Source organism: Mus caroli, unplaced genomic scaffold (genome assembly GCF_978045245.1).
Source record: "Mus caroli unplaced genomic scaffold, Mus_caroli_1 scaffold_12, whole genome shotgun sequence".
Classification (NCBI taxonomy): Eukaryota; Metazoa; Chordata; class Mammalia; order Rodentia; family Muridae; genus Mus; species Mus caroli.
Window position 1 is genome coordinate 51,724,652 of NW_028227267.1, and position 12,956 is coordinate 51,737,607.

General features: G+C 48.9%; 1 protein-coding gene and 1 pseudogene across 4 annotated transcripts; both read right to left on the reverse strand.

Annotated features, from left to right (window-relative positions):
- Positions 1-268: 268 nt before the first annotated feature.
- Tm9sf1 (transmembrane 9 superfamily member 1) lies at positions 269-9,182 on the reverse strand. Of its 4 annotated transcripts, none has more exons than XM_085828665.1 (6): positions 8,993-9,182; positions 7,995-8,356; positions 6,364-6,985; positions 5,766-5,951; positions 3,172-3,445; positions 269-914 (listed from the first exon to the last, which is right to left on the reverse strand). In XM_085828665.1, the coding sequence occupies exons 2-6, from the start codon at positions 8,337-8,339 to the stop codon at positions 521-523; spliced, it is 1,821 nt and encodes a 606-aa protein (XP_085684791.1). In that variant the 5' UTR covers positions 8,340-8,356; positions 8,993-9,182; the 3' UTR covers positions 269-520. The 4 variants fall into 4 exon arrangements, with proteins under 4 accessions (XP_085684791.1, XP_021037598.1, XP_085684790.1 ...); XM_021181939.2 differs by lacking the exon at positions 8,993-9,182 and adding an exon at positions 8,778-8,980; XM_085828664.1 differs by lacking the exon at positions 8,993-9,182 and adding an exon at positions 8,658-8,759.
- LOC110309615 (small ribosomal subunit protein uS5 pseudogene) lies at positions 1,794-2,573 on the reverse strand (annotated as a pseudogene).
- Positions 9,183-12,956: the final 3,774 nt, after the last annotated feature.

The following is a 12,956-nucleotide window of genomic DNA, read 5'->3' on the forward strand; positions in this document are numbered from 1 at the left end:
AAGGGCGTTACTCTGCGTCTCTCCTGTCGCCTGGGTGATTCAGCTTGCTTCCCTTCAAGAACTGCGGAAAGCTGGTGGCTGGCGTCAGTCCGGGGCTTCCGTCTGGCTGAGCACCCGCTGACAGCCTCGGCACCGTGGGTTCCCTGTGCCGACAGTTCCCAGAGTCCAGAGTTTGTGTGGCAATAGCGAACTCGGGTTTTCAAAACAACTGTGCATTGACAACAGGCCTCGGGTTTCTATAACTAGACCAAAACTTCCAACGACAGGATCCTTTTTCTTAATAAATTTTATTTTAATAATTGTAAAAAGAAAAAAAATCAGGACCAAAACGTAAGGCAACTTAAAAAGTTCAAATATATATATTCCTTATATAATAGAGATTTTTAATTTCCAGGTCCTCTCTAAAGAGGGAAGGAAGGCGACAATCCTGTCACACAATTCGGTCAGAAGAGAAGCTATCAAGTGAAATCAATGGGGCATGATGAAAGCAGGAGAGAGCCAGAGTTCTGTGGCTCAGAACTCAGTCCATCTTGAGGTTAACATAGATATAACGGATGAACTTTAAAGAAGAAAAAAAGGAGATGGTGCCCAGCATGAGGAAGAAGACATAGCCAGTCAGTAAAGAGTAGCCAAAGAACTCGACTGTCTGTACTGCCCCTGACATGTTAGAGCGCCGGGCATAGTAGAAAACCGAGTAGAGGAAGATGAAGAGGCCGGTGGAGCCCACGCTCAGCACGGATCGCCACCACCAGCGGTAGTCTTCCCCAGACAGCTGGAAGTAGGTGAGTGCAATGGAGATGCAGGCCCCCACACTCAGCAGGATGGCGAAGACAAAGAAGAGGATGCCGTACAGAGTGTACTGCTCTCGACCCCAGACTGTGGCAAAGATGTAGTACAGCTCCACGGAGATGGCGCTGTGAAGAGAAAAAGACAATGTACATCATCAAAGCTCTGTGCACAGCCACAGCACGCGGAGCCAACCTCAGCCACATCTTCCCGTAGTGCTGGGGCGATCAAGAGAGCTCCAGGAGGCTTCTGCCTATTAGCTTAGTTTATTGGTTGCTCTCGGTTCATGAACATCTTCCCTGACAGGCTGAAAGCAGCCATCTTAACTAGAGTAGGTGACATACATCTATAATACTACTATTTGGGGGGGCGGTATGGGGGACTTTTGGGATAGCATTGGAAATGTAATTGAGGAAAATGTGTAATAAAAAATATTAAAAATTAAAAAAAAATACTACTATTTGGGAGGCTGAGGCAGGAGGATTGCCAAGTTCAAAGTCAATCCAGGTTAAAAAGCAAGTTCAAGGCCAGCCTGGAAAACTTAAGACAGTCTCAAAATGAAAGGTAAAAAAGGGCTGGGATGTGGCTCAGAGAACAGTGCTTGCCAAAGGATGCACGAGGCCCTTAAGCACACTCCACTACTATAAAATGGGAGCAAGAAAGAAGGGGAGGGGGCAGATACTGTGTTGTTTACTTCCTTCTGTATTGTTTAAAAGGTACGTAACAAACTGAATGAGAAAACACATAGGTCTTAAGCTCTCCGTGCCTGTGAACACTAAACCGAAATCAGGTTCTATAAGCTCCAATACAAGGCTTAAAGCCCATTTGATTACTTTCAGTTTGCTGAGTAAGAGCTTCACAGTGAAGCGCTCATGTGAGCTAGCTGAAGCTCACTCCTGATCTGTGCTTCGGCTGAGCTGAGGATTATTACTGGGTTATGGTAGAGAGCGGAGAAAGGCAAAGGTGAATCAAAACCCTGCTGAACACAAGGTGTGGTGGCCCGCACCCAAGGCGGGACAACTTAAGTTTTGTTTTGTTTTAGCAGACTTAATTCTTTTATTTTTCTTGTACAAAATCCTTATGTAGTAGCCACAGCTGGAGCCTGGGTCCTCTGAACAGAGACTCTGGTGTGGGTTTTCACAAGATGATCAGTGAATTCCTGATAAGGAGACTTGGTGAAGACAGTCTCTTTCCAGAGGTCGGGGGTCAGGTAGCTGTAAGTCTTGGAGATGGCATCAAAGGTGGCCTTAGCAAAGTTGCCCAGGGTGGCAGTGCAGCCTCTGGCTGAAATGTAGCAGACATCTATACCGGCCATTATCAGGAGTTTCTTGGGCACAGGAGCAGAGACAATGCCAGTGCATCTGAGGACAGAGATGAGACGCACCAGCACAGAGCCACAGTGGCCTGTCACCTTGCATGGAACTGTGTGGGGCTTGCCAATCTTGTTCCCCCACTAGCCTCTCCGCACAGGGACGATGGAAAGCTTGGCCAAGATGATGGCCCCTCGGATGGCAGTGGCAACCTCCTTGGAGCACTTAACACCAAGACCAACGTGACCATTGTAGTCCCCAATAGCGACGAAAGCCTTAAACCTGGTCTGCTGGCCAGCCCGAGTCTGCTTCTGCACTGGCATGATTTTCAGAACCTCATCCTTTAGGGACGCACCCAGGAAGAAGTCAATGATCTCAGACTCCTTAATGGGCAGGGAGAACAGGTAGATCTCCTCCAAGGACTTGATCTTCATGTCCTTAACCAGGTGGCCCAGCTTGGTGACAGGGATCCACTCCTTGTCTTCAGCTTTACCTCCATGAGCCCCGTGGCCTGGACCACGGCCTCGGCCATGTCCGCGGCCCCTAAGACCACTGTCGAATCCTCCGCAGAAGCCACCGTGGCCTCCTAATCCTAGGCCCCTGGGTCCTCCGCCACTTAGTGTTTTCCCGAAGAAGAAGAAGTTGTTTTGCTTTTTAAGACAGAATTTCTCTGTAGCCGTGGCTGTCTTGAAACTCTGTAGACCATACTGACCTCAAATTTATAGGGGCTGGAGAGATGGCTCAGCAACTAAGAGCATTGACTGCTCTTCCAATAGGTCTTGAGTTCAAATCCTAGCAACCACATGGTGGCTCACAACTATCTGTAAAGAGATCTGATGCCCTCTTCTGGAATGTCTGAAGACAACTACAGTGTACTTACATATAATAAATAAATCTTAGAAAAAAAATTGAGATCCACCTGCCTCTACCTCTGAGTGCCCATGAGCCTTATGAGACTGCCTCAAAAAAAGAAAACAAAATAAATAGAAAACAAAATAAAAAACCCTCTAGTGTCCAAAACCAAACCAAACCAAATCCGAAAAGAGTGGATGGCCATGGTACAAAGTGAGAATACCTGAAAGGCAGGAAGCCACCAACAGTCATGTGGATGACAGTAGACTTGTACCAGGGCTGGGGTGGAATCTCCCGGGCGATATTCTTCGTGCGACAAGGTGCATCAAAGGGACTAGCGTTGTTCTTCCCGAAGATGCCGCCAATGACAGTGAGAGGAAAGCCTACCAGCAGCCAGACTGTCAGCAGCAGCAGGATGGTTGTGGCCGGCAGCGCCTGTGTTGAACCGTTGGCCCAATGCACTGAGTTCACCACACTCCAAGTCAGGAAGAAAGGCACTGCAGGAGGGAGGGTCAGCAGTAGGAGCAACATCCCTGTGACACCCCACTCTGACTGGACCTAAAGGGGAAAGGGATGAAGTAGCCTGCCACTTACAGGGCCCACCTATGCTCCCAGATGGCCAGAGTTGATTGAATCCACTTTGACCCTTTTATAGCTCATTGTCCTTTTGTGTGTGTGTGTTTATTCTTTGTTCTTTATTTTTCAAACACCATTCCCCAACCCAATGTCATCAAGAATTAAGACAGCTGGCCAGGCAGTGGCGGTGCACGCCTTTAATCCCAGCACTCGGGAGGCAGAGGCAGGTGGATTTCTGAGTTTGAGGCCAGCCTGGTCTACAGAGTGAGTTCCAGGACAGCCAGGGCTACACAGAGAAACCCTGTCTCGAAAAAACAAAAAACAAAAAACAAAAAGAATTAAGACAGTTGCATCATTATGGTCCAAGAGTGATACAAACCTACCTACCTACAGAAACCTGTCTTGCCATGGCACTGATAATTCCGAGCATAAAACAGTCATTTGGGTTAAGGACCTGTTATCAGAAAGACATTCTTCAAATATATAAATGGGATGGGAGAGAAGTCAAATACATCAGATTGGAAATCACAAGGTTCAGAATATAGACTACTACTGTTTTTGAAAAGGCAAACTGGTTTGAAAGCCAGAATGAACCTACCTCCAAAATAAAAAGAGTATCAAAAAATAAATTCAAGAATGCTACTTAGGAGGGTTGAGGGAATGGTTCAGTCAGCAAAGCCCTTCCCCCATGAAAGCCTGAGCACCTGAGTTGGGTCCCCAACATTCTCATTAAAGACAACAAAAATAAGCCACGTCGGTGGCCAGAGCTCACAATCACAGTAGACGGAGGGCAAGAGACAGGAGGAGCCTTACGGCTCCCTGGTTATCAGGTCTAGCTAATGCAGTGAGCTCTAACTTCAGTGAGACACCCTGCCTCTCGAAGGGTAAGGGAAGCTAACTAAGGAGGGCCCGCTCCTGACCTCTGCCTTCCAAATGTGCGTGCATACACAGCACACATGCAAGCCTACACAGGTATGTGTGTACACATACCAAATGAAAGCATGTCTGAGGGTCTATTGTCGCGGGTGATAAAATGCTTGCCTTACAATCATGAGGGCCTAGGTTCCATTCCCTGTCCCTCCCTGTAAAAAGCTAGGGACAGTGGTTCATGCTTTTTTTTTTTTCTTTTGAGACAGGGTCTAAGTAACCCTGACTATCCTAGAACTCAAGGAGTAGAGCAGAGTGGCCTGGAACTCAGAGAGATCTGCTTGCCTTTTGAGTCCTGGGATTAAAGATGTGCTCCACCATGCCTGGCTTGCAATGCTTGTAATCTCAGCACTGGGGGCAATGGAGACATCATTGAAGCCTGTCAGCCAAGCAGCCCAGTCTTGACTACTTGGCTAATGAGAGATCTTTCCTCAGAAGAGGTGGACAGTGTCTGAGGGATCATATGTGAGGTGGCCTTCTGGTTTCCACACATATAATCGTACATTTGCACAAGCACTTGAGCACATACACGCAAACGGTTGAGGCCCAGGCATGGTGATGTGCACCCACAACTCCATAACTTGGGAGGCCGGGGCAGGCCTCTAACAAAGTTAAAGGCTCACGTGGGCTCCACAGTGAGACCCTGTCCTAGTTTAGTCTCCTCATCGTGTGCAACGGGGACTACAATGCCTATGTCACATGGCTACAGTGCAGACTAAATAAGGGGAGGACGTATCAAATGCTCACCAGTGTCTAGCCACTTTCCCCCACTTAACAACTTTTAACCATTAAAAAAGAAATAGGTATTTTCCTGAGTTATAGTCGCAGTACTCAAGAGGTTAAACTGGAAGATCATAAACCCAAAGACAGCCTGGACTATATAGGTCAAGATCCTGTCTAAGATAAAGAAATATTCTTTCCGATGGATTGTCTTTTGACCCCGCTCCCCACCCATACCCCCATCCCACCCAGGGGCTGGAGAAAAAGTTCAGTGGTTAAAAGCACTATTTTTACTATTTTTTGCTATTTTTTTTACTGAAGCTCCGGGGTTCAGTTCCCAGCACCCGCATCGTGGCTTACAACCATCTGTAACTCCAGTTCCAGGGTTCCATAGGCTACCATAGGGACTATATGCATGAACTGCACAATGTTGTACATGTTACATATGTGTTGCACATGCATGCAAAACACTCATAAACATAAGTTTTAAAGCCTTCTCCTTATGGTCCCTGTACTGTGATTCTGTCCCCGGACCCATGATGTGTGCTTAGTTACTAAGTCTAGGCAGGCCCAATAAAAGGGGCGTGTTCTCACCAGAGAAGAGGCTGGTGGTGAGAATGATGTTCCACACCCAACGCTCGCCTCCAATTTGCCGGTAGAAGTGGCTCGACACGTAGCCAGAGATGCAGCAGGTCAGGGCATACAACAAGATTGCTGCTGAGTTAATGGCCCCGTGACGGTGCACGTTGAACATGCCCAGCAACGCCATGACAATAATGCCTGTAAGGTAGTAGTGGAAAGCTCCAGTTAGGTCTCACCGACACCTCTTCTCGACCTCAGAGAAATCATCCCCCTTAACCCATGTCCCTCGGGTGACTTTCCTAGTTCTACTGGAGTCAGGAAAACCCACACACATCCGCACTAGAGCTACTGAGTCCCTTAGGTCTCTTTCTCACCTTGAACACAAGAGGAAATCCACTGAACTTTTTTTTTTTCCCCTGAGACAGGGTTTCTCTGTATAGCCCTGGCTGTCCTGGAACTCACTTTGTAGACCAAGCTGGCCTCGAACTCAGAAATCCGTCTGCTTCTGCCTCCTGAGTGCTGGGATTAAAGGCGTGCGCCACCATGCCCGGCTCACTGAACTTTTCTAGTGACCTATCTGCTACCCTGAGAACAATTCATATCCCCTCACCAGTGCCAAGGGCCAGGAACTGGGCGCCCACACCAAGCACAGCACAGAGCAGACCACGGTATGGAGGGAAGCGGAAGACATCTGTATGGATGATTTTCCAGCCATTATCGCCCTGGTCAAAGTCGTCACTAGAGCCGCCAGAGCTTGTCTCTTCATCTAGGTTGTACCGAGCCAGGTCATTTCGAAGCACACGCATTAGAATAACAGCCACAAAACCCACCAGTAAAAACACCAGCACCATGGAGTTGATGATGGACAACCAATGGATTTCCAGGGTTCGAGGAAAGAAACCTCCATCATCACCTCGGCGCCTGTCACTCCGATGCTCCACTGACGTCTCAGACCAGCGCACACTGTAAGTGTGAGTAAGGCCCAGTAATTCATCAGATCGCAGCCCATCCAAGCTGTGGGGCTTGACGTCCCGCACCGAAACATTGGCAAATATAATTCGATCTCCATGGAATTCTAGGTGGAAGTCCAAATGTGTCCAGAGGCCTATCTTGTGGCTATGTGGCAGGAAGCCACTCTCTTCCATGTAGCCCACAAAACCACGGATTGGCAAATCATCTACCACAAACTCAAAGTAATACAATTCCTCAATGGCCTGGCGCAGCTGCTCCACCTATAAAGAACAAGCCAGGAGTCGGTTACACAAAGCCTCTCAGAGTTAAAACAGTGTTTTGAAAACTTGGCGGCACTCCTATTTTGGTTTGGCTAATTCTGTGTTGTAGGGAGGTACTGACCTGTGCATGGCAGGGGTCAGCATCCTTGATCCTTACACACTACATACCAATAGTACCACTGAGCTGTGACCATCAAAATTATTTCCAAGATGGGCTACGGTGGTGCATGCCTTTAGTCCCAGGACTGGGGAGGCAGAGGCAGGTAGATCTCTTGTGAGTTCAAGGCCATCCTAGTCTACAGAGAGAGTTCCAGGACATCCAGGGCTGTTGTTCCATAGAGAAAGCCTATCTTAGTTGATGGGTAGGGATCTGGTATAGAACAAACCTGTTATCCCAGCACTTAGAAAGTTACTATTGGGTTTGAGGCTAGCCTTGGCTACATAGCAAGACCTTATCTCAACATTCAAAACAAGAACAAACCCCTAAACCAACCAAACCAAATGTCTTTATACATTGTCAAAGTACCTAGGTTTCCCATTGAGACTCACTGACTGATTCTGGTATATTAGCCCCCAAAAAAGAACAAGGATGTCTTTGCTAGGATAAAGTCTCAGAAAAATAAATGGAGCAAAGTATAAAAAGACTGGAATTAAGAAGTTCCAAAATTTGCTAAAGGAAAAAAAGAAAAGTAACAGAGAAGGCTAAAAAGTAAAAAAAAAAAAAAAAAAAAAAAAGTCGCGAAAAAAACAGAGGCATGTATGGAAGGAGAGAGACTTGCACAGGAGTCTGGGACCTATTACTGACAGCGAAGAGCCTCAGGCTCTAAGCTCCCCGTTCTGCATCTCTGGATCCATGTAATCTTGAAAAGTCAGTTCGGAACATCTAAGCAAGTACACGGGGTTGTGGTTGAAGTCCAAACATAATTTCCATAAAGGTACCATAGATGCAAGGCACCCTTAGTCCCTAGCAAGGAGGGCTGAGTGACATGTAACGTGGAGAGCAGCTGACCTGTGCAGAACTGAGCTGCTTGTGACACAGAATTCTCTTCTCCACATTCTCCCGAAAGCGGATCTCGTACAAAGATTCGGCCATTCGGTCCCCATCCAGAACTTCACCCAAACTAAGACTTTTGTGGCGGATCTTCTCAGGACAGCAGACCGGAAGCTGATAGTAGTGGTAAGTTTCCTGAGGGTTATGGTAGGGTCCCACTTTGTTGACATATAGAATGACAGGGTCGCCGGGCTTGTAGTGTGTGACACCTTCCACCCATGGCCCATGGCCTATGCCCAGCAACAGTATCAGGACTGGCAAACAATGGCAGCTCCAACTTCGAGGGTACCCTAGGACTGTCATCCTTAAGGCAGCAGAACCTGTTGGGGGAATCCCGTGGTTACAGAAACTAGGAATCAAATCATGATGCCCCGGGTCTGGTCTCTCAAGAGCCCATTGGCTCCACCTCCTCCCTTCGGCCTCCCGATCCCCACACCACAGATCTATCCCAAAGACGGGGCCTGGCGTGCACTCAATAGTACTCCCAACCTAGGGTTCACGCCTCTAGGCCTCCCCCGCCCGGGGCTGCGCGTGCCAACTCGTTCCTATAGCAACGCCCGGCGGGCTCGCTGCTACGGAAGGGGCACCCGCCGCAGCTCCAGGGTCCTCACTGCGAGGTACCGGCTGGCCAAAGAGGCGCCAGTGGCCTCACGGGGCCCCGTAGCTGCCCTTGGGCTTCTGCCCCGGTCTTCCAGACAGCGGCGCCGGAGCGGTAGGCATGCGGAGGACCTGACGACGGACCTCCTCCGGGTTGTCCGCCGCTGCGCCTGATTGCCGCGGCTGCTGCCACGTCGCCGGCGTCCGCACTCGGCTCATTCAAATGCTCCTGGAAGAGCTCTGGTTCGCCCGCAATCCGGCCCGGCCACGGATTCCACCATGCTCCCTCCCCGAGCCACCGAGCGATGCCAGTGGTCGTCCCGGCGAGCAGCACCGCAGCCCGGACACGTCAGTCTTACCACTTCCGCCTTCGCCGACGGGGACCTCAGCTCCGGGACGGCGGGAAGGCTCCTCTCCTGAGCCAAGAGCTCCGCGATGCTCGCCGGAGTGTCGCGGGCGGTTTCCCACGGGCTCTCGCGCGGCTGGGCTGTCCTCCCTAGGATGGAGAGAGACAGCTGGGGAGCGGGAGCGCGGCACCCGCCCCCGGCTGCTGAGATCGGCCCGGACGCGGAAAGTTGTCCCTAACCTGGGCGGGGCGGGCCTTTGTGCCGCGTTCCCACGCCAGGGACCTGTGGCCTCCAACACCTTGGTTAAAGGTGCCCCTCCGAGGCTCTCTGGAGGCACGGACCGGTCATTGTTGGCAACAGGCATGCGGGAGGTGGGTGAGGTGCACCTACAGTTTGCCATTTCACCCCGCAAGTTGTGCGGGTTGACAGCGCGGTTTTTGATCGGAAGTAGGTTTTTGTTTTGCTTTTTGAATGTGGGGTCCCTGCAGACCTCGAACCCGGGGTCTTTTGAGTCTCCACCTTCAGAGTTTCAGAGCTTACAGGTACCACCGTACCTCACTTCCGTCATTTTGTTCCCAAGTCCGTCTGTGGGACGTTTGGGCTTCTCCCTAATTTTGCAGGTTTCTTCGAAAGCGTTACTTTTGTCTGGCTCAAGCTGTTGTGAAGGGGCTCTGCTCCTTTTGAACAGTGACTTTCACTTGGCAACATGGGAGCAAATGGAAGGAAGCTGACTTCAATTTTTCTATTCTGGCGGAAGCAAGTACTGAGAGAAATCACAAGCAGCCATTCTTTCCCCACTCCTACGACTGTTCTTTTCTGATCCACCCACTGTCCTGAAGCAGTGAGATTCTAGGAAGCTAGGCTTGAGCCAGACACAGTGGCTTTTCTTTTGACCCCTTTGCCCTCCTCAAGACAGACAGTCTTGCTGTGTTGTCTGACTGGCCTTGGAACTGCAGCCGAAGCAATAGCCCTGCCTCGGTTTCGCGAGGAGCTGGGACTGCAAGTGTGCAAGGCTTGCGTTACTAAGGCAGGCCTGACTGAGTTCTGTGATTAGGAATAACTTAAGATGCTTTGGAGTTTTCTTCTGATGACCTACCCAGTGAAGCCAGAAATCAAAGCTTCTCTTAGCACCTCTCAAATCGCAAGCTCCCTTGATTTGTTTCCTCATTCTGTCTTTGTTTTCCATCATTTTCTGGATGTAGAGGCCCCATACTCTTTCATGTCAACCACCTTGCTAGTCTCCGATTCACCTTCCTCTGGGACCATTTTTTCAAACTGCTGCTGGAAGGACTGTTGAGCCGGCAGTACCTCAAGGAAGAGAAGGGGCCGAGCATCAGGTTCTGTGGTTGGTTAATTGGAGGTTTTATTGAGACAGGTCTCTGCAGCCTCATCTGGCCTCAGACCTACAGCAATTCTCTTGCCTCAGCAAGGGTTCTAAGGTGAACCACTGTGCTACATTTGTTTGTTTGTTTGTTTGATTTTGGTTTTTCAAGACAGGGTTTCTCTGTGTAGCCCTGGCTGTCCTGGAACTCACTTTGTAGACCAGGCTGGCCTCGAACTCAGAAATCTGCCTGCCTCTGCTTCCCAAGTGCTGGGATTAAAGGCGTTGGCCACCATCGCCTAGCTCTTGTTTTTATTTCTCCCTTTTCATATCTATCTAGCTTTAAAACAATTGTGTATGTATGCCACAGATGTGGGGGTGCCCAAGGAGGCCAGAAGAGGATGTTGGTTCCTCTGTAGCTTGAATTAGAGGGAGTTACATGTTGCTGAGTGTGGATGCTAGGAACTAAACCCAGGATCTTGGAAGAGCAAGCACAAAGATCTCTTAACTACTGAATTTTTTTTTTTTTAACAAGTTCCGATTTTTATGTATAACAAACTTGGACCGGGACAATAGAGTAGCTTAACAGGAGGCCTTACAGAGCCATATCCTGATGCTACTCCAGGTATACTAACTTTCTGGAATACTCTGGGTTCACATAGAAATATTGGATGTCATCTCTCTCTCTGTCTCTCTCTCTCTTTCTTTCTAAGATTTATTTATTTATTTTATATATGTGAGTCACTCTCTTCACTCTCTCCAGACACACCAGAAGAGGGCATCAGATCCCATTACAGATGGTTGTGAGCCACCATGTGGTTGCTAGGAATTGAACTCAGGACCTCTGGAAGAGCAGTTGGTGCTCTTAACCACTGAGCCATCTCTCCAGCCCTGGATGTCATCTCTTAAGCCTGATATTCTCCCTCTGCTTTCCTGACTGGAGAACTCCGCTCTCTGAACAGAGCAGATGGCACTTTCCAGGGAAGTCCTTTCTGTACCTCTCCCTCCACGTGTGTTTCTCTTCACTTCATCTCACAGTGCTGGTGGAGTTCACTTGTCTCTTATAATTTCAAACTCCTTCCAAGGAGACTAATTTATCCCTCTATCTTCAGAAATTAGCAGTGTTCTTGTATGTACTGGGTGGCTTAAAATATGTTCCTTGAACAAATTGGTATACCTTCTATTTGTGATGAGAGATTGTTACCAGTTTGTTACCAAACCACCTATCCAGGCCTGGTTAATGCACATTGATGAGCAGTACTGGGGTGCATCTCCTTAACTGTGAGGTACTCTGGGCAGTTCTTTAATCGTACCAGGTTGTAGAGCTGAATTCCAATAGACTTTGGACCTACGGTGCCAGCAGGGTCACACACTCAGGAGGTGGGACCTGAAAAGTCAGTTATGGTGTCATCACTTATATTGGAAGATATTTAGGTTTTGAGACCCTATCTCAAAGCAAACAAAAAAAATCCCAGGTTGTGGTTGTGGTGATTCGAATGAAAGGCCCCCACATTGTCTCAGGCATTCAAAGTTTTGGTTCCCACTTGGTGGTGGTGTTTCGGGAGGTTTAGGATGTGTGACCTTGTTTGAGAGTGGTCCTGATAGTGCTGGAGCAGGCTCTGAGTCTGCTCAACTTCTGCTCGAAGTTCAGCACATGACCCTCTGGAGCTACAGTGCCAATAAACTGTCTTCTATAAGTTGCCTTGGTCCTGGTGTTTTATCACAGCGATAAAAAAAACAACACAACGGTGAAAGCCACCCAGCATGGTCCTGTAACCTCCACATGCTTGCAAACCTCACAGCAAGGAGACAGAAACCAACTAAATCCTCTTACCTTTGCCTCCTGAGTGCTCAGATTCCAGCCATGCACCTGTCATGCCCAAGTTTGCCACCCAAAATCATGTAAGAACTGACCACACCTTCCTGCCTGTGCTGGCTGATTTTATGTGACCTTGCTACAAGCTAGAGTTATTTGGGAAGAAGGAACCTCAGCTGAGAAGATGCCTCTACCAGATGGACCTGTGGGCAAACCTGTTGTACATTTTCTTGATCTTCTGACTGATATGGGAGGGCCCACTCACCGTGGGAAGTGGGGGTGGGGGGAGTTGCTGGGCTAAGGTACTGGGAACTATAAGAAAACAGGCTGAACAAGCCATCGGCAGCCAGCCAGTAGTAGCACTCTTCCATGGCCTCCACAGCAGTTTCTGCTTCTGGTCTCCTCCCTTGAGCTTTTCCTGAGTTCCCTGAATTATGAACTACAAGCTGTAAAACAACTGAACCCTTTCCTCCCCAAGTTCCTCGTGGTTATAGTTTTATCACAGCAATAGAAACCCTAAGACACTGCCCTTCTCACTCAGTCACTCCCTCAACTTGTTCTTCCTTTCAACTGAGACTTGCAGCCCATCCCCCAGCCTCTGCTTTGTTTCTAGCTTCCCTCTCTATAAGGTAGAGTCAACATTCTTACCTGAGATTTTTGATGTTTTGAGGCAGGTTCTTTGTAGCCCTAGCTGGCCTGGAACTCAGTATGTATAGACCAGGCTGGCCTTGAACTCAGTGAGATCGTCTGCCTCCCAAGTGCTGGGATTAGAGGAGTGTGAACAAGTGTATGGATGCTAGAGGTTCCGCATGCTGTCTCCCTGGAACTTGGAGCTCTCT